Source organism: Pinus tabuliformis, chromosome 3_1 (assembly GCF_031772625.1).
Source record: "Pinus tabuliformis cultivar Carrire ecotype Pingquan chromosome 3_1, CPIR1, whole genome shotgun sequence".
NCBI classification, from domain to species: domain Eukaryota; kingdom Viridiplantae; phylum Streptophyta; class Pinopsida; order Pinales; family Pinaceae; genus Pinus; species Pinus tabuliformis.
The window spans coordinates 394,425,570-394,451,858 of NC_142301.1; the positions used below are offsets into that span (position 1 = coordinate 394,425,570).

The 26,289-nt window shown below is 37.8% G+C and overlaps 1 protein-coding gene across 1 annotated transcript; it reads left to right on the top strand.

Moving 5' to 3' along the window:
- The first annotated feature begins 2,296 nt into the window (after nucleotides 1-2,296).
- LOC149187384 (putative strigolactone esterase DAD2) lies at nucleotides 2,297-3,888 on the top strand. Its single transcript, XM_089412791.1, has 2 exons — nucleotides 2,297-2,945; nucleotides 3,082-3,888. Exons 1-2 carry the CDS (start codon nucleotides 2,560-2,562, stop codon nucleotides 3,515-3,517), a joined length of 822 nt encoding a protein of 273 aa, XP_089268917.1. The 5' UTR covers nucleotides 2,297-2,559; the 3' UTR covers nucleotides 3,518-3,888.
- The last annotated feature ends 22,401 nt before the right edge of the window (nucleotides 3,889-26,289 follow it).

A 26,289-nucleotide genomic window follows, 5' to 3' on the forward strand; every position in this document is an offset into this window, starting at 1 on the left:
AAAAAATAAACAAAATTATACAATATTTCAAATTCCAAAATATATTCTTTACTTTCTATTTTTTTAAAGGAAAAATATCTGACTACTCTAAATTAATACCTATTTTAATAAAAAAATTATTTCATTTAATGAATAACTTTTATACATTACTTTAAATTCTGAAATATATTAACTTTACTTTCTATTCATTTTAAAAATTAACTGATGTTCATACATACCATACATAATATCGTAATAACCATATACTTTCGAAATATTACACATGCAAATTTATGTTAAAAAATAAAACATATTCCACTTTGTAACGTATATGGTATCATCTCATCGTTTCAGTAACCACAGTTTTTGAAAATATCAAGCCTCCATGATAACAATAACGACCTTTTAAACTACTAACTTTTGCAGAAATAAGTTTTCCAGCGGCTAATAAAATTATATTGACATGAACGAATAACGTTTTTCCAAGTGCTACAGTAACCTAATCAAATCAGTCAATGTCAACTTTTTGATAATTAGAGAATTCGGAAAAGAAAAACATCCCATATTAATGTAGTTAGTTACTCGTATAAAGACGAATCGCATGTTCCCTGATTGATACACTCTAAAATGAAGAATCTGGGCGCATCCATGGGTGGACTTCGAAGGGTGAAGCGTTTGTCATGGAGCGACTTGTCTATTAAATATCTTTAAATTCTTTCATGTTTTAAAAATTGGCCTTTCAGGTAGAATTTAGTAGTATATTTCTGGTATTTCTGGATTGGAATGCGATTTTTATTTTTTTAATTTAAATTATCTTATGAATATACATAAATAGATTATAAATACATGCAGAGATAGATTCAACGTTCAGAAAGAGATTCAATGTCTAAGTCAAACAGTAAAATTGAATTTCACATAAAATTTACAAAATATACATAGAAAATGGAAACTATTATATGCATAGAAAGTGGAAAAATTGCTTGGGATTTTGAGTGACTTCTCTAAAGATTTGAATATGAATGAGATTACATGCAAAGAGATCACAACTAACATCTCTTCTTTATGGAAACTATATGTATGAGATTATTTGTAAATAAATTCCAAACACCAAAACTTTAGAAAACCAAATATATGATGAAACTTGCTTTCACACTGCTTGTGTCTTCTTAAATTAAATACTTATGAGTGACACCTTTAAGAATATAAATATGAATAAGACTACTTGCAAATGGATCCCAACTAACATCAAATTGCGAATCTGTACGCAACCAATGCAAATGCCATGATCAATTATTTTCAACTTTAAAAGTCCACACCACAGTTTATTTCCAACCATAACAAGTTGCAGGTACGCGGGTTCCCAGCTTTTGTCAATCCCATCTCAGCCCCTGAAAGAACCAAAATAAGTAGGCCCGTTAACATAAACCATGTCCTTTAAATCGGTCCGTTATTATAAATCTTGGCCGTAATCTAACCTGCATCTCTTATGGTTTGGTTCTATTAAATTGTATGAAATATAGTTTCATGCATCTCTTATGATTTGATTGTGTTAAATTCTATGAAAATATGGTAAGAGTATTCATGTATTCAGGATTTACGCTATGTGCTATAAGCTATGATCTTGAAAATAAGACAGCACGAGCTTTGAAATTTGATTTTTTTGGTTCCAAATGTTCTGATTGGTCCATCCATTCAAATCGCTTCATCAGGCTCTCCTGCGGTCAACGAACATATTTTTCTACGTGGAAACAAATACAAACAAATATAAACTTTTTGAGAGGTCAAATTAGTCGATTCGTGAACATTGTTCGGTTAAAGAATGCAAACTACTGTTAACTTTTAAAACAGCCCTGATGGGACGGTGAAAATGTAAGGTATAACAACTTATACATAGAGTATTAACTTATTTATAATAAGGTTTAACAACTTATACCTAGAATATTAACTTATTTGACAAAAAGGTTTATGGGAAAAGAATCGTCCTGTCTGTAAACGACAAGACAGTGGGGGGTTGAAATTTGACCCAATCGACTGAAGAGACGTGATTTGAGCTCATCTTTATCTCCTCTTTCTCCCACGAGGATGACGCTCTAATGCGTAGTAACAAACATTGTTTTGGTGATAAAAAATAATCAAAAGCATTGTTTGGGCGTTTGTTACATTTTTAATTGATTTAAAATCTAGATTATAGATTTCTACGATCATTTTAAAGTGTCCTGATAGAGAACACATATGTTACTGAAATTCATGTGAGACCCGCATCATTTAGAATATTATCTAACACATGTGCTTACCTGCTCCGACGACAAATCAGTCCCGTGAATCCCGCTCCGATGGGACATTGGTGCATCAGCGAATTGCTTTAAATTGGTGCGAAGAAGCCTCCCTTCGCAGATCGTCAGGTTTGCCTAAACACAGAAGTTGTTTAGGCGTTTCTCACTCTGCAATATTTTTCTTACAATTGATTGAGAGCCGCTCGCAATCGGATATGAACTAGGTCATGTTATTATCACTGCCTCAGATCCCACTAGGGTTTGTCATTGTTATCAAGTAGGGTTTGTTAATTTGTTTGTGGCCAAAATGGCGAAATCATACTCGGGTAGGCTGTTGGAAGTTCTTAATGTGAGGGTTATTGGATCTGGTGACCGGATAGTAGTTCTGTCACACGGATTTGGGGGCGACCAGTCGATGTGGAAAGATATTGTACCATACCTGGTGCCTGATTTTAAGGTCATCGTATTCGATCTGGTTTTCTCTGGCAGTGTGGATCCCAAGCATTTTGACTTCGATCGATTTTCTAATTCACTTGCTGCTTATGCAGACGATCTTCTCGCCATTTTAGAGGAGCTTAAAATTGACAAGTGCATGTACGTAGGTCATTCCGTGTCTGGTATGCTGGGCTGTCTTGCCTCCATCAAAAGACCCGATTTATTTGAAAAACTACTCTTGCTAGGTGCTTCCCCGAGGTAACGAAACATGCCTATAATTCTGTACGTCTTGAATTAATTTAAGCTTTTCTCCATACAATATTCCTCTATTCCTCTACTGATTCTGAATTTCTGTATTCATTTCTCATTAACACTATGGTTGATTTTTCTGCAGGTATTTGAACGATGAGTCCTACGAGGGGGGATTTGAACGTGGAGAGATCGATGGATATTTGACCGCAATCAAATCCAACTATTCGGAATGGGTTTCCGGATTTGTTCCTCTACTAATTGCAGAGGACCAGCCGTCTATTGTGAATGACTTGTCTAGAAAATGGCTGAATATTAAGCCTGAAATTGCCTTTACGGTGCTTCAAAGTATCTACGAGTCTGATCTGCGAGGCATTTTACGTGATGTGAAGACCCCATGTAGCATCATCCAGACTAGAAAGGACATAGTGGTTCCATTGAGCGTGCCATATTACGTGCAACGAAACCTTGGAGGAGAGAAGAATTCAGTGCACATACTTGACATAGATGGCCATGTACCGCAGCTAACCTCACCCCAACTGTTAGCAAAGTTGCTTACACAGCTTCTAACAGAGTCCTGAATAACAAGATCAGGTTTCTATAAACATGGATAGATGTGTTTTTTGCTCTGTAGTTTGATTTTTTTAAACCTATTTCCGTTAAGTGCATAGAAGTACTTTTAAGCTGTATTTAGCGTTTCATTGGTAAAAGCCAAAAGAGAGGAGGTGGTGTAAGGATCCCCATGTGTGTTCCAAGAGTACCATGTCCGTTGTCAGGTTCGTAATACACTAAAGCAAGAATAGGAATGAGTACGGGGATGTTGTCCTATGGCAGGCTGGTTAGCCGCTGCCGTTGTTCTTTTGTAAGTGCCCTGTAAGGCTTAAACCTTGTCTTTGTTCCAATCCTATTTTTGGAATCTGTTAGTCAATATATGATTCGTCATACCCCTAAATTTCGTGTTTATCTAAATCTACTTTATTAAAATAATAACGGGGTTGGTACCTTATGATCCTTTGTGGTCGCATATGATCACATAATAATGAGATATAATTCAAGTCTACATATAATATAATTGGATTATATAATATAAATGGATAAAATAACAAGGGTAATATGCATGCCTTTTTTTTTAATAAAAAGTGGTTATAAGTAAGATAAAACTAATATTATTATATTTAAAAAAAAATTAGGTTATAAATAAGAAAAATTATTATTATTATTTTTTAAATTTATTGGTCTTATAAAGATATTGGATGTCCAGAGGAAACATTAAAATTATTTATATTTTGTTGATGATTGTTTTAGTTGCCAATTATGTTAATTCACACACACAATAATGTTTAATAAAATTAAATTTGGTTAACGAAATTTTTAAAAAAGTAAAAAAATTGTTTGATTTGCTTTAAAAATACTTTATCATAAATCAAAGTGATCTTCTTTATATTAAAAATATTTTTTGAAAAATATCATAAAAAAGATAGGGTCATTTCTAATTACACCCCTCATATTAAACAACACACCCATAATATATAATATATGATTGACATTCAAACAAATTTTTAAATGTCATATTCCAAATCTATATTGAACATTTAAAAAGTTATATATCTCCATAGTATTAAGATATAAAAATATTTTTGAATAAAGTTTAAATTAAAACTAGTAGTTTTCAATTACTTTTTTATATTATTTAGATAAAATTGATTTTAGAATATTTTATTTAAGATAGATATTAAAGTAATTTACTTTTAATAAATATTGAAATATTATTTTATTATTAATTTCTATTAATATTATATGTAAATTCTATGTTAACATAAGAGTTACACATCTCTTTCATATTTACTTGTAAAAAATATGTTTTAACAAAAAAAACTAATTCATTCTCATCATAAAATAGTTTACCGATAACATGTCAAATCAATAAAATCTGTTAATGACATTTTAATGATAAAATATTTTAATAATAACATCTCAAATCAAATATTCACAACTCATGAGATTTGATTGAAATTTGGTTATAAATATTGACATTGATATGTGTACTATAACACGGTAGTGTATAATTTTTTTTTTAAACACTATTTAGAACCCCATAGTATTAGTCACTTCATCTATATGAACCATTAAAAAAATAGAAATTTAAATTTAAAAAATTACAAAATCTATTTTTAATTTTCAAAATATTAAGTTTAATATTTAATTTTTTCAAAACTTTAATAGAATTTATAAAATCTATTTAAGATTTTGAGAACTAATTGAAATTTAATTGTTTTTTACTTAAAAAAAACAATATAACCTGTCATGGATGTTATACATACATTTTTATTTTAACCAAACTTTTCAAACTTTAAAATATATAATATTTTTTTTTTCAAATTTTATCATATTGAATTTGAATTTGATAAATTTTCAAAAAATAAGGTTTATCATTATTTTTTCAATATTATAATATAATGATTAAATTTTTTATTCAAGGATAACTATAATATCAAAATTATTATTACTTACAAATTTAAGAATAAGTTGTGGGGCTATAAGGAGATTGAAAGGAAAAAGAAGTTAAGGGATTATAAGGAGGTGATCAATCATAATCTTGAAAAATAAAATATATTTTTTCTTTACTAGTGCTAAAAAGAAAATAAACATTATCATAATAAAAACTAATTCTAATGAACTTCAAAATGAAACTATGAGTTGGTATATTCCCAAATCAATCAAATGAACAGCCACTACCATACTTTTTATATTTAATATAATTTTATATTTAGAATTATTACAATAACATTATATTTTCCTGTATTCAAATTGTAAAAAAAAATTATATAAAAATATCATTATTATTATTTATGATATAAATATAAATGGTACTCTTAATAATAATATAGCTAAATCATTTTTATAATTTTTTAATATATTATTTAATATAAAAATTATATAAATATAAAAATATCATTATTATTATTTATGATATAAATATAAATGGTGCTCTTAATAATAATATAGCTAAATCATTTTTATAATTTTTAAATATAGAAATTATATAAATGAAATTAAATACCAGTATTATTTATCAATTAAATAAGAGATTAAATCAAGGTAGACAAAGTGAATTCAAATTTGATATCTAATATGTAAAATTTAATGAATTCAATCACCAAAATAATATAACATATGAAATCTAATTTATTGAAGGCACTTAAAGCATTATGTAAATATTAAGATTCAAAATCAAAATTACCATGAGTCAAACCAACTAATACATATATCAAATTTAATAAATTTGATTAAATAAATTCAATTTCCAAATTGATCTAATAATTTTGATTAAATATAAATTAAATTTATGTAATAAAAGTTTAAGAAAATAAATTTATAATGAATATAAAATAATAAATAATAAATTACCAAAAAATTACAAACTGAAAAAATCAAAATTAAATTTATGACAAATAATTGTAATTATTTGTTGAGAATTTTATAAATATTATTTTATTAATTTAATATAAAATTATAATTACAAATATATTAATTAAATTTTAATTACATTGCAAATATTGAGGTATATATAGTCATATATGTTATAGCATCACAAAGGGATATTACAAAAATTATAATTTTTAAACTAAAAATATTTGTATTTTTTATATATCATTATTTATTTATACTTAAGAAATTAAATTTTTGTTTTACTGAAAATTAATTATTATATTATTTACAAATAATTAAATACTATTATTATTTTTCCATATTAAAAATAATGATGTTTTTTAAATATTTTTTTTTAAGAATATATATATATTAAAAGTTTATATTTACTATTTTATTTTTTATTATATATATGTGCGAGAGAGAGTAAGAGAGATAATTGTGAAAAAAATAAGAAATAAACACATATTTAGTGTTAAATATTTTAATATGAAAATCATGATAAAGTATGGTTCTTAAAATGTATTAATAATTTAAAATATATTTTAAAATCATTAAGATAGTGATAATTTACTTATTTAATATTTATTTACTTTTTTAATGTTTATAGGATTTTGGATTGCACTACACACTACTTGATATGAATCTATTGATTCAATTCCCTATAGTGATATATTAGACATGATAAAGATATAATCTCAATAAAATTACAAAAAAATAATATTTACTTATTTATTTTTTTATTTAAAATATAAAATATTTGATTTAACATAAAATAAAATAAAAAAGAATAATTAAATAAAATTTTGTATTTATTCTTTTAACTATTTCATTAATATATATTAATAAAATGATTTATTTCTTTTAATTAACCATTCCTATATAACATTTTAAATTCCAAAGCAGAGCGAGGATGGGTTTATGGGCTCTGACGTGGCCGTAGGTGGGCAGGTGGCGAGCGAGGCTTCCAACACTTGCCAAGAAGCAATCCTGAACTAATCCGCAATTAATGTGCAGTTAAACAGGGATTAATGCAATCGCGGTCACCCTGTATTTGCAACCGGACGACATCTGTCCCACCTTTCTCGGGCAACTAACTCCTGTCTGGCGGTTTCGAAGGCGGTTTAGGTCAATGGAAGACATGGAGTATGAAGAGGAAGCAGTCAACTATACGCAGGACTCGTATGAAGGTCAGTCTATTTTCTGCGGCCGCGGTGATAACCCTAGCTATATTGAACCTGCACCTCCTCAGCCGGCTAACTCTCTAGCTGCTACGCTCCCTGGATCCTCTTTGTCGCTGCTGCGTTTCGGCTCTCTCTCCCCGGAGCCCCGGGTCTAGAAATCCCCCCTCTATCCCCTGGCACACTCAATCTACTCTCCGCTATCACGACTCCCTCCCCCAATTTCGATCCGCTCCCCTCTTTCAACCCGGTGCCTCCCCTGAGAGCGCCTCACTTGGACTCAGAAAACCCTAACTTCCTCCCTTCGGGATGCTTCAACTCTCCTATTATTAACCCTAAAGCCACAGCTCACCAGAAGGACTCAGGACCAAATCCATTAGCGGAGCACCCATCGGCGCGGAGAACTGGAAAGCGGAAGATCAAGTGCGTGAAGAAGTCCTCAAAGGATCTCATCATCACCTTCGGCGAAGATATTCCTATGGGAGAGGTGGTGGATAGGGCCAATAGAGTACTCGTTGAGCATGTGAGAGGCAGGGCTTACTCAACAACCAGGGTCATGAATTAGGTACAGGAGTTATGGGGAGGCATCTTACAAGAGCTGCCGGAGATTCAGAGCTTGGCACAGGGATGGTTTCCCCTGCATTTTTCGAGAGCAAAATACACAGATTTGATCCTGGCCAAATATTGGCACATAGAGATGGCCCCAGTACTCCTCAAATGCTGGTCTCCATTATTCGACCCAGAGAGGGAACAAATTGGAGCAGGACCTATCTGGGTACGTTTACCCGGTCTACCACTTCAATTCTGGTCTAAAGCAATGTTTATCAGGATTGGTAATGCCCTCGAAACATATTTGGAATATGATAAGACTTATGTACAGTCAAAAAATTGGGCACTGGCAAGAATTCTGGTGCATTTGGACACAAGGGAGGGCTTGGAAGAAAAGATCACTCTGAAGTGGAGGCATTACACCAGGATTCAGATATTGGATTATGAGGGGGTACCGTTTCATTGTAGAAGGTGTCATAAGGTAGGGCATGTTTTCAAAGAATTCCCTCTGCTCTCGAAATCACCGGATTCCATAGGTCCGCCCTCAGCACATAAAGGAAATGCTCCAGTGACGGCGTCACAAACCCTTGTTTCGGCTTTGTGATCTATACCATTGACTCCAAAGGATATCAGTGCGGGAGGGACATCAAATAAGGCTGGAGAATCGATCAGGATGCCCTCGCCACCTATGACCTGGGCTCAGGCTACTGCGGCTGCGGAGGTAGCTCAGAATTCAGGTACATCTTCTTCTTCCCCTTTGATATCTCCTACAATCTCTAATTCCATTGTTGCTCCTTCGGTAGCTTTTGTTTCTCTGGTAACTTGTTCCATTTCTCCCCCCCCCCCGCCCATCAATGCACCATCCTCTCCTTTGGTCCATTCCTCCTCACTTCCCACTGGGGTAGAGGCCTCGCCATGCCAGATCCTCCCTCACCCTTACAAACTGTGGTCGAGGCCCTCTCAGGGTTCCGACTCTCAATCTAGGCTGGGGTGGTCTACCCGGGACCCCCTGCACTTACAACCCGAGGCCACGAATCTAATCTATCCAAAGCTATTCAGAAAGCTGGAGTCGAGGTAGTAATTGGCAAGAAATCTACTATGGAAGGGGTCCTTAGAGCATTTAAAGCCCCAGAAGGGGTTCCTCCGTGAAGTGCCTCTCCTTTAACTGCAGAGGTTTGGCTAGTACCTCCAAGAAACTAGCCATGTGGAGGTTGATTGAGAACGAACCTATTGATATCCTTATGCTGCAAGAGACCTTGGGCAATGCTGAAGCCAATGAGCACTCCCTTGCTAGCCTGCGACCTGGATGGCAACACCATGCACTGGATGCCATTGGTAGGGCTAGAGGATTAGCCATCGGTTACAATCCTCGGACAATAAACATATATGCCACTTGGGGAGGAGTGGGATACATAGGCATGGATTTCTTCTCGGCGGAGTTAGGGGAGGCACTGAGGATCATCAATGTATATGGTCCATGCCAGTGGAGGGAGGATTTCTAGCAGAATTTTCTGGGTACAAACTTGACATCTATTGACCAGCTAATCATCGGGGGTGATCTCAACTTCTCAATAGGATTTTTGGAATCCTGGGGTCCGCTCGCACAGGTAGACCCCTTGTCCAATTTCTTTAAAGACATCCTGGAATAGCATCATTTGGCTGATATACCCATGAACAAGCCACTGCCTACTTGGAGGAACCAGAGGATTTGAGAGGCTGACCTGGCTAGGAGACTTGACAGATTCTTGATCAAGATCCCCCTTCTCCAGAGACTGTCCAGATACAGACAATGGGTAGGGGCAGGGGGTAGATTCGACCGTTCCCCTATATATTTGGAAATTATGGGTCCTGAAGCCAAGCCAAGGGCTCCCTTTAAATTCAATCATATCTGGCTTCAAGATGAAGAATATATTAAACTAATCAAAGACTACTAGGTGTCCCATCCTATAACAAATCATAGGTCGCCAGCAGAGGGTTTCTGCCACAATCTTTTTAAGCTCAAACAAATAACCATGACTTGGCCCAAAGAGAAGAAGGTCAAAGATGATCGGAAGATTCTGGACATAGAAACAGAGTTGGAAACCCTAATGGATGACAGGATTCTTGGATTCTCCTCTGCTTAAGGAAAAAACAGATTGATAGAGCTTGAGATGCAGAAAGACAAGATCCTCAAGGAAAGGGAGGAGGCATGGAGATTGAAGAGCAGGGCTATCTGGTTGAAGGTAGGAGATGACAATACCAGATTTTTCCAGAATTACGCTAAAGGGAGGAAGGTCACCAATATGATCTGGAAGCTGCCCCTTCCCAATGGTGAATCGACAGACAATTTCCAAAAGCTCTCCAGACTGGGTACATCACATTTTCAGAATTTATTTAGAGCACCCCAAGAAGCCAACCTGGTAGATATTATTCATGTGGCTGGTCTCTTTCCTCGGTTTGTAGGAGAAGAAGAAGCAAATGAACTAAACGCGTCGATTACCCTAGAGGAACTGGAGGGGGTACTAAAGTGGTTTAAGAAGGATAAAAGCCTGGGACCAGACAGGTGGCCTATTGAGTTCTATTCGGCTTTCTATGACTCAATGGCCTCGGACCTCCTCCAGGTCATAGAGGAATGTTGCTCATCAGGATGGATGTACAATGCTATCAATACCACCTTCATAGCCCTTATTCCTAAGAATGACTCCCCTAGCTCTTTTGATGAGTTCCGTCCCATATCTCTTTGCAATTGTCTCTACAAGATTATTTAAAAAATCATTGCCAATCATATCAGACCTATTCTTTCCCAGCACATACTCCCTCAACAATTTTCTTTTCTCGAAGACCACCAAATTCATGAAGCGATTGGTACTGCACAGGAAGCCATATATTCCATCCAAGCTCGTCGTCTAAAAGGTATCAATCTAAAGATTTACCTGGCGAAGGCTTTCGATCGGGTGGACTAGACTTATATTAAAATGTTGTTTATCCATTTGGGCTTTCCTCTGCCATTCACAAACTGGATAATGCAATGTATAAACTCTCCCACTTACAGCCTGCTCATTAATGGTTCCGCCTCCCTTTTTTTTCATGTTGAAAGGGGCCTCAGACAGGGATGCCCTCTCTCCCTGCTTCTTTTCCTTATTTTAATGGAAGGGTTGAGCAGACTCATCTATTATGAAAAACAGAATGATAGATTATCAGGGTTGAAGATTACTGATCAGTGTTTCTTAACACACCTACTATTCGTAGATGATGTTATCATATTTTTGGATGGAAGCATTCATGACACGGCTACCTTTGACAAGATTCCTGCCTCTTTCTCCAAGGCAACAGGTATGATTGCCAACCATTCAAAATCAACTATCTCCCAGGTCTTTACATCTGCTCAATAATCCAAACTGGCTTTGTAGCGTTTCCCATATAATCCTCGACCGTTGGATCAGGGGTTCAAATATCTGGGTTATTGGATCAAACCGACGCGTCACAAGATTGCGGATTGGACATGGCTAATCACAAAATTAGAAAATCGGATATCACACTGGAGCCATCGCTTCCTATCAAGAGCAGGGAGGTTAGTTCTCATTAAATCAGTCGTGGAGGCCACACCTATTTTCTGGATGGCCTTAGCCTGGATACCCAGAGGTATTCTCGCTCGTCTTAGGCAAATTTGCTGTAGATATCTCTGGAACGGAAAACAGGGCAAAAGAGTTTTTGCTTGGATCAGTTGGGATAACATCTCTCTGCCAAAAAAGTGGGGAGGATGGGGCCTAAAGGACCTCACACACTTTGCTTACGCTCTGGCCGCGAAATTGGGATGGACTTTGCTTACGAAGAAAAATCTCTGGAAAACAATCCCGTACCACAAGTACATCTGGCCACTTCATCTCATGGATTGGATCTAATTACCTGGATGGAACAAAACATGTATATCTACTGTATGGAAAGCTTTATTGTACTCGCTTCCTCTCATTCGGAGCCACCTAACTTGGAGAATAAATGACGGATCCAGGGCTCGAATTGGTATGGATCCATGGACAGGAGGGGGCGGGAGGTGTTATCTCCCACTCGAGCTCATTCAAATACTTGAGCAGCAGAATACTAGAGTTATAGCCCACATAGCAGATCACGAAAGCACTTCCATATTTACACAGGCATGGAAAATAGCAGCACAGCTAAATTTGCCTCTGGAATGGCATCAAAAATGGGAGGACTAGACTAATGCATTAAGTGAGTCCCATATTTGCATTAAAGGAGGACTAGACGAGCGGTTTTTATACCCCTAAGGAAGGATACCTAGTTTTGATTGGGAACAAAAAGCCGAAATAGTGCAGAGCTAGTGGAAGATCAACTAGAAATTAAAGACCCCTCCTAGAACTAAACTCTTTTTCTGGTGCTTACTCCGGAACAAGATCGCCACTGGGGAAGCGCTCATGCGCAGATCTGTACATGGCCCCACTTGGTGCATTCTATGTAAGCAGTAATCAGAATGGACTACTCACCTTTTTCTTGCATGTGAAGTTACCAAACAGATATGGAAGACGGTGACAGAGGAGCTCGGTATTGTGAGTAATTGGGAGAATGAAAACATCACTATAGCATGGGAGAATTGGTATCAGGCACACTCCGGAACAACTTGTGCATGTCTTCCCCTTATCATTAGCTAGGTAATCTGGCTAGCAACAAACAAAATGATATTCGAGAGTGGCTCGATTCGCTGGAAAATTGTCAATGCCAAAATTATCGCAGCATACCATGAACTACTGGCAATTACCCCTCCTCGCACTCGCAGACCAACCGCCCTGGACCTAATTGACCAATCTATACAATGGGCCTTTTTTGATGGAGCCGCTTCGCAGCATGGATGCAGCGGGGGGTTCATTCTAAATATAACAGCGAATCATCATTACAAAGTGAATATGGGCTTAGGCATGGGAACAAACAATTTCGCTGAACTCATAACCATCAGACACCTTATGCATTTTGCTTTAAATCATGACTGTAGAGATTTACAGACATTTGGGGATTCAAACATTATCATTAATTGGATCAATCTGAAATCTAGATGCCATGCACACACACTCTTAAATATATTGGATGAAGTGATGCACCTCAAAGCACAATTTAACTCCATCATTGTTCGTCATATTTACAGGGAACACAATCACTGTGCCGACGGATTATCCAAGGAAGCCTCGCACATTCCAGCAGGACAGTGGATAATCACTGAATAGAGGGGCAACACTAAGTATCAACATTACCACAGGCCCTACATAGATCAAGTCTACCCTCGGGTGGACGAACATTGATTTTTGTAATGTATATAAGCTGTTAAATAGAAATCTAGTAACTTATGAGCAGCATCCTGCGAGATGCAAGTATATATTTTGCCTACTATACATACATCCTGTGTGGTGTTTTTTGACATTTTGATACAGTATAATCCTGCGTGATGATTTTTTGATTATGACATAGACATGTACAGGAAAGACCATAGACCTTTAAAGTCATGAAGGAATCTGCATATGCTGAATAGCATTTACTACATGTAATTTTTCACCATATAATGAAAGATTACGATTTTTCCTTTTGAAAAAAAAAACATTTTAAATTCAAAAATATATTTACTTTCTCTTCATTTTTTCAATGTGGTATTCATGCTTATCATATGATGCTTATAAATACAATATATTATATCTCAATAAAAATATACTTTCAAAATATTAAACATGATGCTTATAAATACGATATACTATATCTCAATAAAAATATACTTTCAAAATATTAAACATGCGACTTTAATTTAAAATGTAAAACACAATCCACTTTGTAACATTTCTAGAGTGCAGTATACCCTAAGCATTTTAGTAACCACGGACTTTGAAAATATCAAGCTTGCAACTTTACTATTGTCATGAACCTCATTAAATAGTAATTCAGGTTTTTACCAATTAATACTATCTATGCTAAATTTAATTATGACTTCTATAATTTTCACCACATAATACAACATATAGTTTTATATCCTCTTTCCGGATTCATTATGGCTTTTAATGATTTAGAATTATAAAGGTTATGAGTTGCAAACAATACTATATTCGAACTTTATGATACGTTATGTGATTGCAACGAAATCCGAATCGATCTTATTTTAATTCATTCATATTATGATATTTAGTGATGTTTTAATAACAATAATTCAAGAGTACAGGCATTAACACCATTGTTATCTATTGGGCAGCGAACCGCCCTAGATTACTAGACCCTCTCTGGAGTGTTCACTTATGACCTCTAGCTATACTCTGCTTGGCTTCGATCCCAGGGCACATTGGACGGTGATGCTTCGCTCCTCAATTCAGAAAATAGATGCAGCTTTAGGCGAAACTAAACCCTAGGATGAAAGGGATAACTCATTACTTGTTTCATTTTCCAATTTCCTGGCTCTACTCTTTATGAAGACTTGGCACTTCATCCTTTAGGCGAGGCTCTGCGTTTACCTGTTGTCATGTTGATGGGTTTATCCCTTATGCACCATTGAGTATGGATGTCCATGACTTGCTATTCGTTTATCAGGTCCGATGTTTCATAATTCTCGGCTTCAGGTGGCTGCTGTTCGAAGATGTCTCCGTCGAACTAGGTATTCGTTATTCATTGCTTTTGGTCTATGATAATAGTCTTTTTTGAATTTATCTAGCTATGTTTTTTTTAAGATTTTTCTCCCTGTTGTTGTCTTGTAGGTTCATCAGGCATGTTGACTAAAGGGACACTTGGTTCAGTTCATTCTATCATGGATTCAAACCTTGGTGGCGAGATTGTCCGGGTATGCACAGGGTTCTTAAACTATGATTTGAAAGAGAAATGGCCTTTATGAAGAACATTTGATCATGCACAATGATCTCTTTTGTTCGTAATTTAGAATGTAATCGATAGGGTTTTTCTGGTCATGAACCGAGGTCTTAACGGCTATTTGATAATTTATAGGAGTTCTCTTTTGTTAAGTGACATGTATTCTTCCCTTTGTTCACTTTATGTACGGTTTAAACTAGCTCTCTATTTAAAAGAGGCTACAACCTGGTGGATTTTTTGTTGGTTCATGGGCTTACAAACCCTTACAATTCTTTTGTCTCAAACTGAGTTTTTAAAGGAGAAGACTCCGGTTCGGTTTTTATATATATATTTTGGTTTATATCGTAATAGTTTACTCAAGTTCATTTTCTTGTTAATGTTCATTATGTGTAAACTTGTATGCAAAAATCTATTGTATTTTTGGTTTATGCGATAAGCACATTCGTTTTTATGTTTGATTCCAATAGTCTGTTCTTACGGGGATTAATTCCACAGCCCTAGTCATATGCATTTAAATAAGTTAGTCTTTCCTTAACTAGCCATTAAATATTATGGTTTTACAATTCCTGGGCGTGGTTCCTTTCTAGTGATGCCGAAGGGGTCCTATTTCTTTCTTTCTAGATTGGTGTCTTTCTTTGTTTCCACGGAAACTACCATGCATGCTTGCACTTGTTTACATGGCTATTCTTTTAGTAACAAGCTATATAGTTAATCTTGTTATACTTAATGGTGGCTTACCGCTGTGTCTATGCCAACAGGACCTTACAATTATTACTTTACTTTTCCTGAGGTTTGGGGTTTAACGCTTTATCCATTATGTACCTTTGTTTATTCTTCTGGTTAAAATTTAACTTGTTGACAACTAAGATGTTTTCCTATCTTAACCACTAACATTATAAATATTTTTCTGAAACTATAATTAACTCATTAAGCAGTAATATAGCATATAATTATAATATTCAAGCAATACATAAACTCATTGACTAGGGTTCGAGTTCCAGTTTATACTTATCTGGATTGCTGAACTCGAAATAAATCTATCTATTAATTATCCTCCCAACCATGAGACAAGTGCGCCTTCACTCTCTGTCTCCCCCCAAGCCACACTACATAGGGTTTCTCTTCAAGAATCTGGTCTTCAGTAACAATGGCTATCTGGTCTTCACCAAACTTAGGCACGTCACACTGTCTGTCCTTACAGCACAACAATATTTTTCCTCAATCATTCTGTTTCTTCCTCACTAATCTCAAATGCCTCCATTCTCTTGATCTTCGGAATCAACTTCCCAAGAAGTAGTTAGGGTTGGGTAACTGCCCAGCGTAACTATTTCTTGAGAATCCAAACCATCATACATTAGACAATTCATTTTAAATTAAGTAATTACTGCCTTTATTATGGCATTCCACTTTTCAGATATTTAAACCAAAATTAACTAAATCTTGATAAACTTAGTCAGTTCCAATTTTGTAAAAGTATGCAGTAAATAAATATTTACACATATGAGGGACATCAAATCTCTCCCCCTTATGATTGAACACCGTTCTAGTATTATTCTATTGAAATAACTTCGGAAATACTTCTTTCATGGTTTGTTCATTTTTCCAAGTAGCCTCTTCAGGCCCAAAATGCTGCCACTATACTTTAACCTGGGTGATAACTCATCTCCGCAACATTACTTCTCTCTAATCGAGTATATCCATTGGTTTGACCAGGAACTCGCCTTTTGGTTCGACCTGAATGATAAACTTTTAGTAAATTTAGGAAATCAAGTGTAAATCAGTTATACAATTTTAAGTACATACAAACATATGTAGGATAGATTGCTGAAACTTTTAACTTTGCTGCCTTACCTAAATATCTTGCCAATTTATTATGTGTTTGGGATCATATATATATTTCATTAATATAGAAACGTGAAAGACATTGTGCACACAAATATGACTAGGTAAGGCAAGTTGATAGACCGCTCGTCCAATTCGTGCTAAAATCTAAAAGGGGCCACAAAATTGGGGTGCCAATTTGGTGCACCCACTCCATTGCAGTGTACTTTTCTTAGCCTGTACATGCACATAGACATGATCCCCCACCTAGAATTCCCGAAAACTTCTTTTTCGGTCAGTGAAATTATTTTGTCAGTTTTGGGCAGCCTTTAGATTAGTTTTCACTTATTTAACCATTTCTTCCATTTCTGCCAGCATATCAGGTCCTAGCATTAGCTTGTCTTTTGGGCCACCCCAATTTGAGGGAGTCCTACATTTATGACCATACAGCACCTCAAATGGACTCATTTGTGTAGAAGTGTGGTAGTTGTTGTTATATGAAAATTCTATTAAATGCAAGTACTCTTCCCACTTAGATGGTTGCAGCATCACATAAGCTCGAAGCGTGTCTTCCAAAATATGGTTTACTCGCTCAATCTACAACAATGTAAACGTTGAAACGGGAACTATAAACTCAAAACAGGAACTCTGGCCAAAAAACGCCAAAAAAACATCAAAAGCAGTGCTAAAAACGAAAAGTGTGTATACTGGAACGATGGTTTTTTTTTTAGGGACAATTTTGAACATGTTTTAAAAATGGCAGTGAAAACAAAATTTTCGTGCAAAATATAGCTTGAAAACGAAAAAGTGATTAGACTGGAATGATGAATTTTTTTTTAGGGTCAATCTTCAAAATTTGAAAAAAATGCTAGTAAAATGATCTAACAACATAAAAATGACTCATAACTTCTCATTTAACACCATATGGAAATCAAAAGTTATATTTCAAGATACGATGCATACATCAGTTAGATAAACTGTCTTAAACAATTATTCAAAATCACTCATATTTTCTTGCACGCCATCAGAATTCACATCTTCAAATGAGTGACTGGATGCTGATGAATATGTTCCATATTCTTCTCTTTCATCAACTAGTGCCCCATCTGAGTCCACATGCATGCCCATCATTTCAGGTTTCAAAATTCTTCTAGATCTATGACTGGTTTTAGCAGACTCCCATTTTAATAATGTTCTTTCTGGTAACAACCTTTTCAGAATCTCTATCGTCTTGAAGCGAAGAGTTCCCCTCTTTGTTAAATTGAAGTCATAAACAAGTATGTAAACATCCTCCAATTTCAATATGTCTATGCGGCGACGATTTGTATTCGTACCCTTTCTTTTTCTCTTTCCACCATTTTTTTTGTCAACTAACATCTTTGGCTTATACACACCATTGAATGGGTGTGTATTTGTGGCATACCAATGTACTTCAACACTTGTAACATCCTCATTTTCTGTAAAGACCTTTATAACTTTAGAAACCCATAATGGATAGCCATTGAGATCTCCATCTACTAGCACTGCGATCATGCAACCCTCCTTAACATCCTGTATTGAACCCCTGTAAAGGTCTTCCATGGCTTCACATTGTGCACGAGATCTTCTGGAACCAATATACATCTCTCTTTCCTCTGCCTGTGAAGAATTAATGATACCTTGAGATTGTTGCTATTCAACAATGTTTATTTCCTCATGTGCATTCGACACATTTTGTGGCCAAATAAATGGATTTTTCAAAGGTATATCCTCATTTATTCTTGTTGAAATGATATCACTTTGATTATTGAAAAATGACTCCCACCAAACTGAATCAGCAATGTCAAAGTACTCATATGTATATCTAATACATTTTTGAATTTCTTCTAGGCAATCAGAATAATTTATATCTCTGTTTTTTTTGCGTGCATTATGAACTTCACCAACTGATTGTAATAACAATATTTTTGATGCAAATATTGGATGATCTGGAATGAACTTCAAAAATTGCAAACCTGATGACGGTGCCCATTATGTAGTAGTTGAATACTTCTTGCCCCATATTAGTGTTTTCCCATTAATTTTTTTGATACAAAATTGATGTTGGAAGCTAATGTCATTAAGTTGTTCAATGCATTTCCCCTCACCATATGATCCCATAATAAACCTTCGCATGTCAACAGTTTCTTCCAACACATCAAAAGTAGGCTTTGGCATGTATGATTTCTTAATACATTCAATTAATGATGGCAAGCTCCCAGCTTCCTTCCTCTTCAATGTGACTGAAAAACGACTGAACATCTGATCAATATGGTCATGAGTGTGCCCAACAAGAAGGAAACCAACCTTTACCTTCTGAAAAATTCTCAATTCAACAAGCATGTTTAGATATCCAAAAACAACCTATTTTTTGTTTTCACGACAAGTGTTGTCCAATTGTAGATACAAAACTTTAGGAAGATTACCAGACCAATGAGAAAGCACATCATGAATTATGGTTATGGTCAGATTTGCATCATTATGAATATTTGGAGCTGTGAAGTACACCTTTGGCAACATTTTCCCATTGAAGACCATACAACCGACCAAGTGATACTGAATAAAATTTTCCTCCTATAAATTTTTGGGTGTGCAAACAAAATGTGGTAAAAGTGTTTTCTTCTGGTCCATACTATTAATTATCAAACCCAAATATTTATTTGGATTATCATAACACTTCTTTCGATGCTTGTAGAACTTTTTCCATTCATTTGTTTGTTGTTCGCAATGCTACTGAAGCTCTTTGACAATTGAATCTACATAACATAAAAGAAAGCCATTAATAAATATGTTTTCATACTTGATGAATATACAATTTTAAAAGTTAAAGTTATGAATGCCTACCTCTTTATGACCCTTCACATTTGTCCCTTTCTGATTTAAGAGAAGCACATGTACTACAAATCCCCATCCTTGTCTTCTTAGGAATACGAACATTGTTGAATTCTTTCTTCCATATCTTCACAAAATATTGATATGAAATAAACTGGCCATGTCCCTCGGCACCTTCTGTATATTCTTTGTATAAGTTGTAGATTTCGCGTCTCGAAAAATTATCTGGAATATGTATTGTCTCTCTATTTGGCATACACTCTCCATGCTTTGAAAAGAAATCTTTCATCCATGACATTGCAGTGTTTGATAATGGCCCAAACTGTCTTTTATGACGTACTTCAGAATAAAATGTGGGATCCTTTTCCAAATTTTCTTGAATTCTCGAGAGACGAAGGTTCCCAATCGAATGAAACATTTTGAAAGCTTTTCTACAGATAAATAAAGTCTTAATATGATAATCATAACCTGACAATGTACATTGCATGCACCCAACTAAATATGAATTTTTCATGCTTTTATTCATTGACAAATATCTCTTCCTGCTCTCTAATGCAAATTTGGAATCCATATGTTTCAACCAATCTTTTTGGCAACATTCACTTGAAATGAGTGCGATGATATATCTTCTTCTCGTCAGATATTCTTCTCTACCCCTTGTATAACTAGAACATCTTGCATTGATACGAAAAGGTCTGCTCCTACTCCTCGATACAATATTTCTTGGCAACATCTCCATCATTAGATCATCATTTGTTTAAGGATTTTCATCATAATAAAGAGGAATGTTATCCACACTATGATCAACTGTGCTTTTCAAATACTGACTTGGAGGATATTCTTCATCTTCCCCTTCTTCAGTGCTACTGTCATAGTCCATAGAATTCAAACTCAATGGAAATTTTGACTCGATGTTTATTGGATATTCTTCCTCATGTGCATTTTCAGTGCTGCTCTCACAATCCATAGAATTAGGACTAAGTGTATCATCGTTTCCTTCATCACTACTACCTTTATACTCATTAGAATTAGGACTAAGTGCATCATCCTATCCTTCATCACTGCTACTCTCATAGTCCTTAGAATCAAGACTAAGAGGACATTGTGACACTCCATTCTTTTGAAATTCATCATTGCGCTCTTCATCACTGTTGCTATCATAGTCCTTAGAATTAGGACTAAGTGGACACCGTGACACTCCATTATTTTGAAATTCATCATCCCGCTCTTCATCATTGCTGCTGTCATAGTCCTTAGAATTAGGACTAACTGGACACCGTGGCACTCCATACTTTTGAGATTCATCATTCTGCTCTTCATCAAAGCTACTCTCATAGTCCTTAGGACTAACTGGACCAAGGATAATTTTAGGGGCGAATGTTCGCCCTTTGGCTAAATTAAGGGGTTTTAAATTTTTAGTGGGCGAATATTTTGTATCATAGTACATTTTTACAAATCACCTCAAATAGCCCACCTTATTTTAAGGGAGAGGGTAAAAAAAGTAAATTTAGCCCTTGAAATTAGGACTTACAACCTTCCATTCGCCCATTTTCAAGAATAGGTTTTATTTAAGTGAATCCATTCGCCCATTTTAAAGAATAGGTTTTATTTAAGTGAATCCTATGGGCCAAATACCATATTTATAAAAGAGGTATGGTAAATTAATAAAAATATAAATAAATGAGAGATATGGTAAATAAATAAAACATTTTTCATATTTACTCCATAAGTCACCTTATATACATGTAAGGGTGTAAACAAATAAAAATATAAGTAAAGTGGAGGTATGGTAAATAAATAAAACCTCTTTTTATACTTACTCAAAATGTATGGTAAATAAATAAAAATATAAATAAACTAGGCGTATCATAAATAAATAAAACCTCTTTTTATATTTAGTCCATAACCCTCGTTCTCTTTATGAAGGCTCAAGAAAGAGGTTTTATTTAAGTGAATCCTATGGGCCAAATACCATATTTGTAAAAGAGGTATGGTAAATTAATAAAAATATAAATAAACGAGAGGTATGGTAAACAAATAAAACATTTTTTTATATTTACTCCATAAGTCACCTTATATTTACGAACACTCAACCTATGGCCAAAATACTATGGGACAAATACCATGGACTAGATTGTTATTAATACCATGTAAAAAACCATTATTAACCCTAATATTAGAATTAATAAAAATAAAAATGGCACATGGTATTGACCCATGGTATTCACGTGGAATGTAGCCTATTTAAATGGGGGAATTAAACCAGCATGTAGCCTATGCTAAGATTCACTAGGACTTTAGAAAGTTTTATTATTTAGTGAAAGACTCCCCATGATCTTACAAGATTTTATAATTGAGTAAAATATTCTAATAAAAATAAAAATGGCACATGGTATTGACCTATGGTATTCACCAAAATAGCACATGGTATTGACCCATGGTATTCGCCTGGAATGTAGCCTATTTAAATGGGGGAATTAAACGAGCATGTAGCCTATGCTAAGATTCACTAGGACTTTACAAAGTTTTATTATTTAGTGAAAGACTCGCCAAGATCTTACAAGATTTTATAATTGAGTAAAATATTCGCCATGCCTTGTGAGAGATTCGCCCAAAAATTATATATACATATTATATTATTGATAAAATCGCCTTCCATTTTTCCTATATACCATGGAGATTCGCCCATTTATTATATTTACAAATTTAAGGGGGGTTCTTAAAATTTTCCCTGAACTGGACACCGTGGCACTCCATACTTTTTAAATTCATCATCTTGCTCCTCATCAAAGTTGCTCTCATAGTCCTTAGAATTAGGACTAACTGGACACCATGACACTCCATACTTTTGAAATTCATCATCATGCACTTCATTGCTATTGCTCTCATAGTCCTTGGAATTAGGACTAAGTGGACAATTTGACACTCCATTCTTTTCAAATTTGTTATCACGCTCTTCATCACTGTTGCTCTCATAGTCCTTAGAATTAGGATTGAGTGGACACCGTGACACTCCATTCTTTTGAACTTCACCATCTTTCTCTTCATCACTGCTACTTTCATAGTCCATAGAATTAGGACTAAGTGGACACCGTGAGACTCCACTCTTTTGAAATTTGTCATCAAGCTCATCATCACTACTTCTTTCATAGTCCTTCGAATTCAGACTAAGTGGAATCTGTGACTCTTTATTTATTTGAAATTCTCCATCTCCTCTTTCATCAGTGCTGCTCTCATAGTCCTTAGGATCAGGACTAAGTGGAAGAATTGACTTTCTATTCATAGTGGAAGAATTCCCGCTACATTCATCCATATGAATAGAGTTGTTATGCGATGAAGATGTTGATGTTGTATAAATCGAAACTTCACTATCAGAACAATCCATCCCTTTCAAATAGAAGATGTTGAATGATACAAATGGAGAGTCTCCTAAAGATATTATATAGCTTAGAGAATGAAATTTTCCCTCCAAAAATTTTCCTCACAAAAAATTTCGTGAAAATATTTCCCTCCAAAAATTTTCCACCCAAAAAATTTCGCGAAAATATTTCCCTCCTAAAAGTTTGTGAGATTTATTTCACTTCATTATTTTATTATGCAATTTAATGAAAAATGTAAACTTAATTTTTATTTTATTTTTATTTTATTTTTTATTTATATATATATATATATATATATATTTTTTTTTATTTTTTTTTATTTTTTATTTTATTTTATTTTATTTATTTATTTATTTATTTTGAAATAAATCATTAAAGTTAAAATTGTAAACTACAACTTCTACCTCAATTATTTTAATAGTCAAAGTATATAATATTTACTAAACAATTGAATGTTTTTTAAATTTTTTATAATACATTCTGAAACAAGTTAATTCCACATTCACTCCGCTATAAAACAATTCCATACTATTTTCTTTATCATATCTTCATTCGTCACCATAAAAAAATTAACATGTTAAAATTTATTAAAACTAATTAATCCCGCATTCACTGTACGGTAAAACATCTCTGTAGTTTCACCTATATATTCCATTATCACTATTACTCACGTTACATCAAGGTTTTCTGAGGTTCGTTAAAAGACATGGAGCGAATTTGTGAAGCAGCTACATTGGGATCAGCAACATATTCAACGAAGAATTCCTGCAATTGAAAGGTCAGTTAAATTTTTTTCCTTGAAATTTCTCATATTAAATTAGTTTAACGAAGTAGATTTTTTTTCTAAACTTAAAATTTTCTGTCAACCAAATTAAGAAATATTTCCGCCATGAGCATAGTGGGCCCAGGGCAACCCCATCCTGCAATCGACCAGCCAACAGATTTTTTTTATAAACTTAAAATTTTTTGTCAACCAAATTAACAAATATTTCTGCTGTGAGCATGGTGGGCCTAGGGCAACCCCATCCTGCAATCGGTCGGGCACCCATTCCCTCCGCACACCCTTCTGGGCCCCTCCCCAAACTCAGCAACCCCTTTTCCCCTCATCCCTCAACCCCCCTTCTGCCCCACCTCCCTACCCCACACGACCCCCTTACCCCTACCCGGCCCCCCTACCTCACTCCCCTGGACCCACCCACCTGCCCTCCTACCCAACTCCCCTTCTCCTCTCCCTCACCTCACCCCTTGTTTCCCTGACTCCCATTCCCCCCTCCCTCACCTTACTCCTCGTTTCTCCCCCTCACCACACCCTCCCTCATCCCCCTCCTTTCGCTCTCCCTCACCCCTCGGCCCCCCTTGTCCCCCCATCACCCTACCCTCCCCTCTTAGCCCCCCTCTCAACCTACCCTCCCCCTACACACCCTCCCCTTCACCCCTCAGCCCCCCTCACTCCCCCTCACCCTACACCCCCCCCTCACCCTAACCCCCCCTACCCCTACCCCTACCCATCGGCCCACCCCCTCACCCCTTACCCTACCCTCCCCCTACCCCCCCTCTCACCCCTCAGCTCGCCCCCCCTTCCCCCCCCCCCCCCCCCAACCCTCTCTACCCTCACCCTAAACCCCCCCCCCCCTCACCCCTTGGCACCCGCCTCCCTCAGCCCACCCCCTCACACCCTCACCCTAACCCCCTCAGCCCACCCCCTCACCCCTCACCCTACCCTCGTCCCGCCCCACCTTCCCCCCCCCCCCCACCCCTTAGCCCATCCCCCCTTCCCCCCTCCCCACCCCTCAGCCCGGCCCCGCCCCTCACCCCTCGGCCCCCTACCTTCTCGCCCCTCTACCTTCCTCCCCCGCCCCTCCTCCTCCCGCTCCTTCCCTCCTCTGCCTCCCCCTCCCTCTCGCTCCTTCCGCCTCCCAACCTCCGCTGCCTTAGACGGCCACCCGGGCACCCCCCCCCACCCCTCGGCCCGTCCCACCTCCCCACCCGTCAGCCTAACCCCGCCCCTCTCCCCTCGACCCCCTACCTTCCCGCCCCTCTGCCTTCCTCCCCCGCCCCTCCGCCCCCTCCCTTCCTCGCCCCTTTGCCTTCCTCCCCCGCCTGTCCTTCTCCCACTCCCTCCCTCCTCTGCCTCCCCCTCCCTCCCGCTCCTTCCGCCTGTCCCACCTCCCGACCTCTGCCCCCTCAGACGACCACCTGGGCACGTCGGTGGGCCACCGGGGTGGCGCAGGGTGGGCGGCCACGCCCCACCCCGCACCACCTTGGCGGCCCACCGGGGTGGCGCGGGGTGGGCGGCCACGCCGCACCCCACACCACCTCGGCGGCCCACCGGGGTGGCGCGGGGTGGGCGGCCACGCTGCACCCTGCACCACCTCGGTGGCCCACCGACCCCCTAGAGTGGCATGGGGTGGGCGGCCGCGCCCCACCCTGCAACACACCGGCGGCCCATCGGCCCGCCTGAGGTGGCCATCCGATTCCGAGGTGGCGGGCCACAAGGGTGGCGCGAGGTGTGCGGTCGTGCCCCACGCCACCCCGGCAGCCCGCCCAGGGTTGCCGTCCGATTCCCATAATCGGATGGCCACCCCAGGCGGGCCAGCGGGCCGTTGGGGCGCGGCCGCCACCCCCCGCCACCCCGGCGACCCACCGGCCCGCCCGAGTGGCCGTCCGAGGGGGCAGAGTTCGGGAGGCAGGGGAGGCGAGAGGAGGGGGAGGGAGGGGGAGGCGGAGGGGCGGGGGACGAAGGCGGAGGGGTGGGGAAGGGAGGGGGCCGAGGGGTGGCGGAGGAAGGCGGAGGGGCAGGGAAGGGAGGGGGCTAAGGGTTGAGAGGGGGGGGGGAAATGGGGGAGGGTAGGGGAAGGGGGGGGGAGCGAGGGGTGAGGGGGGGGGGGTGTTTAGGAGGGGGGGCGAGGGGTAGGGTGGGGGGGCGGTAGAGGGAGGAGGAGGGGGGTTAGTAGGGGGGGTCGAGGGGTAGGGGGCAGGTTTAAGGGGGGGCTGAGTGGTAGGGTAGGTGGCGTATGGTGAGGGGTAGGGGGGGCGGTTGAGGGGTGAGGGGGTAGGAGGGGAGGGTTGCGGGTGGGCTTGGGGGGTGGAGGGGGGAGGGTTAGGGGCGGTGACCGAAGGGTGAGGGGTATGAGGGGTGAGGTGAACGGGGGGATGAGTGAGGGGGAATGAGGGGTGAGGGGGGAGGGCTAGGTAGAGGGGGGGAAAGGGGAGTGAGGGGGAGGGATGAAAGGTGAGGTGAGGGGGGTGATAAGGGGTGAGGGGGGCGTAGAGTGAGGGGGAACGAGGGGTCAGAGTGGGGGTCAGGTAGAGGGGGGTGAA